General features: G+C 41.6%; 1 protein-coding gene across 1 annotated transcript; it reads left to right on the top strand.

The window, feature by feature from the left end:
* The first annotated feature begins 403 nt into the window (after positions 1–403).
* LOC137904059 (beta-1,4-galactosyltransferase 1-like) lies at positions 404–2266 on the top strand. Its single transcript, XM_068748224.1, has 2 exons — positions 404–784; positions 1598–2266. Exons 1-2 carry the CDS (start codon positions 404–406, stop codon positions 2264–2266), a joined length of 1050 nt encoding a protein of 349 aa, XP_068604325.1.
* The last annotated feature ends 321 nt before the right edge of the window (positions 2267–2587 follow it).

Here is a 2587-nt window from a genome sequence, read left to right as displayed (position 1 = left end):
ACCAGCAGAGGGACCCATTTATCAGTGAATACGACTGTTTTGTCATTATAGTCAATGATAGGCCTGCTGTAATTTTCACCCAGTTTAGCCACTGACAAAGTCAATTTATATAGTAAAACAAATTCCCTTCTCCGTATCTGCCAGTTTGTATGCCTTTGTGTTATATACACATTCAAATAGCAGCGGATTCTGGGTAAGAGAAGGCTAGTTGAAAACATTAATTATTAACAACAGGTGTGAGGCTCAGACCTATCAGCTGACACGTGGGGGTGGAAGCTGACCAAAGAAAATGGAAAACCTGTCTGGCAACTCTGGTGGTTGGAACTCGTTTGACTTGCTAAGAGAAATGTAGAGAACAGAATCGTACGGCAAGCTGATCAGATCACAGGGCTCAACATCAGGGATGGCGATAACGCTGAAAAAACATTATAATGTCCTGGCAATTTTGGCTTTTTTCAGTTTGACATGTTTTGTTGTGCTTCTATTTTACAACAAAAGCAACTCGTACTATGTAGTAGCGGGAAAGGACCCCATTTCTAAACTCATAAATGAGCATGTGCAACAGCTTTGGGCGACCAGGACTGAGGTCCCCCCTAAAGAGACGATGACGGAAGCCATGAAAAGGTCTCTAGGTCCCTGTCCTGAAGAGCCTCCCAATCTAGTTGGTCCTCTCTTGGTGAGTTTTAATTTTAAACTGACCATGGAGGATGTGAAAAGGGACATCGGTACTCGACTAGAGGAAGGAGGGAGATATAAGACGTCAGAATGCATCGCTCGACAGAAGGTAGGTGAAAAGTATAGCATAAAAAAGACATTGTCCAATCTGAACGTGTTTGCTGTGAGTTTAGATACGAAGAATCAAATTATGCCAAACCAAAAGTGAGCTATTACATGGGAAATATTTCAATAATGTGTCAAAATGACAACTAAAGGCATATTAAAATACTGAAGTCATTTAAGTATCTAATGAATTACAGTAGGACTTGCAAACCTTAATATTTATAATGTTATAATAAAGCGAACAACCCTCGTCTGGAAATAGTTCTCAACATCAGAGAGATTTTATGTGAATTTATTTTTCAATATAATCCATAACACATTTTTACTTGCTATTTATTGTACTCCTCAATTTCTCTTTAAGAACAAAACTGAATAAAATTCAGTTTTGTGGGTTTTCTCTAGGTTCTCTCAGCTTCCTCCGAAAATATGCAACTTAGATGAATTAGTCACACCAAATTTTCCCGTAGGTGTGAGTGAGCATGTGTGGCCGATGAGCTGGCGTCTCATCCGGGGTGTACCGTGACTTAGTGAGCTGGAATAGGCTTCAGCTATACCCCCTGAACCGCTAGGCGGGAAAAAGGATGCATGGATAATTCAATGAACAATAAGTAAATAAGAAAGAGAGAATAACTCAAAATGAAAAACAGGGAGATTACCTGCTATGATTTAATGAGTCTTAGCATTTAAACTCACAAATACATGTTGGAACAGAATATAACCTCATTGCATTCTGCAAAGGTGAGCTGAATCACTGGCCAAACCAAATCACTTTCACGATGTATTGATTTAGTGTGTACTTTTTTATCTATTTGCTTAGGTGGCAGTCGTCATCCCATTCCGAAATCGGCTTGAGCACCTGAAACAATGGTTGTATTACCTCCATCCTATATTGATGCGGCAGCAGGTGGACTACGGCGTGTATGTCATCAACCAGGACGGAGACGGCATCTTTAACCGCGCCAAACTTTTGAATGTTGGCTACGTCGAAGCGCTGAAGGAAGATGATTACGATTGCTTTGTGTTCTCTGATGTAGACCTGGTTCCTCTCGATGACCGCAACCTCTACAGATGCTTTGACAGCCCCCGACACTTGGCTGTGGCCATGGACAAGTTCAGCTTCCAGCTACCCTATAACACCTACTTTGGTGGGGTGTCTTCACTCTCCAAATCTCAATTCCTGAAGATCAATGGCTTCTCAAACACTTTCTGGGGCTGGGGTGGCGAGGATGACGATATCTATAACCGAATTGTCCTGCGCGGGATGTCCATTTCCAGACCTGACTTCATGTTGGGAAAGTATCGGATGATCAAACACTTGAGGGATTTGCACAACGAGCCTAATCCACAAAATCCTGGCAAACTGAGTCAAACGAGGTTGACCATAGGAACAGATGGAATTAATTCCCTGCAATACACCGTAAAGGCAATTGTGAAGGATGAGCTGTACACGTTTATCAATGTGGATATTAAAGCTCCAAACCATTGAAGATGGGAATTCAGGCCTGCAGTTTGTGATCGATAACCTGGTGGACTCTTTCTGCTTTCGGTGTATCGGGCGTCTGTCTGGGTGCCGGGTTTTATTATGGCTTTTATGTAATCGGGTCTATGCGTGTATGTTTACAGTATGTATATCTAAGCCAACATAACATGAATGTTAGCGTTATAATTGTAAAATGAAGGCATTTCATTCAGTTATCCCCCCCCCCCCCACACACACACACTTGCTTTGCAACCATCCATGACTCCATTCATAGCTGTATATTTGAAATATAGACAATTCTATCTGCAAGTTGAACCAATCACTGCA

Source organism: Brachionichthys hirsutus, chromosome 14 (assembly GCF_040956055.1).
Source record: "Brachionichthys hirsutus isolate HB-005 chromosome 14, CSIRO-AGI_Bhir_v1, whole genome shotgun sequence".
Lineage (NCBI taxonomy): Eukaryota > Metazoa > Chordata > Actinopteri > Lophiiformes > Brachionichthyidae > Brachionichthys > Brachionichthys hirsutus.
The sequence above is the reverse complement of the archived record's forward strand: the minus strand, read 5'-3'. Positions and strand labels throughout refer to the sequence as shown.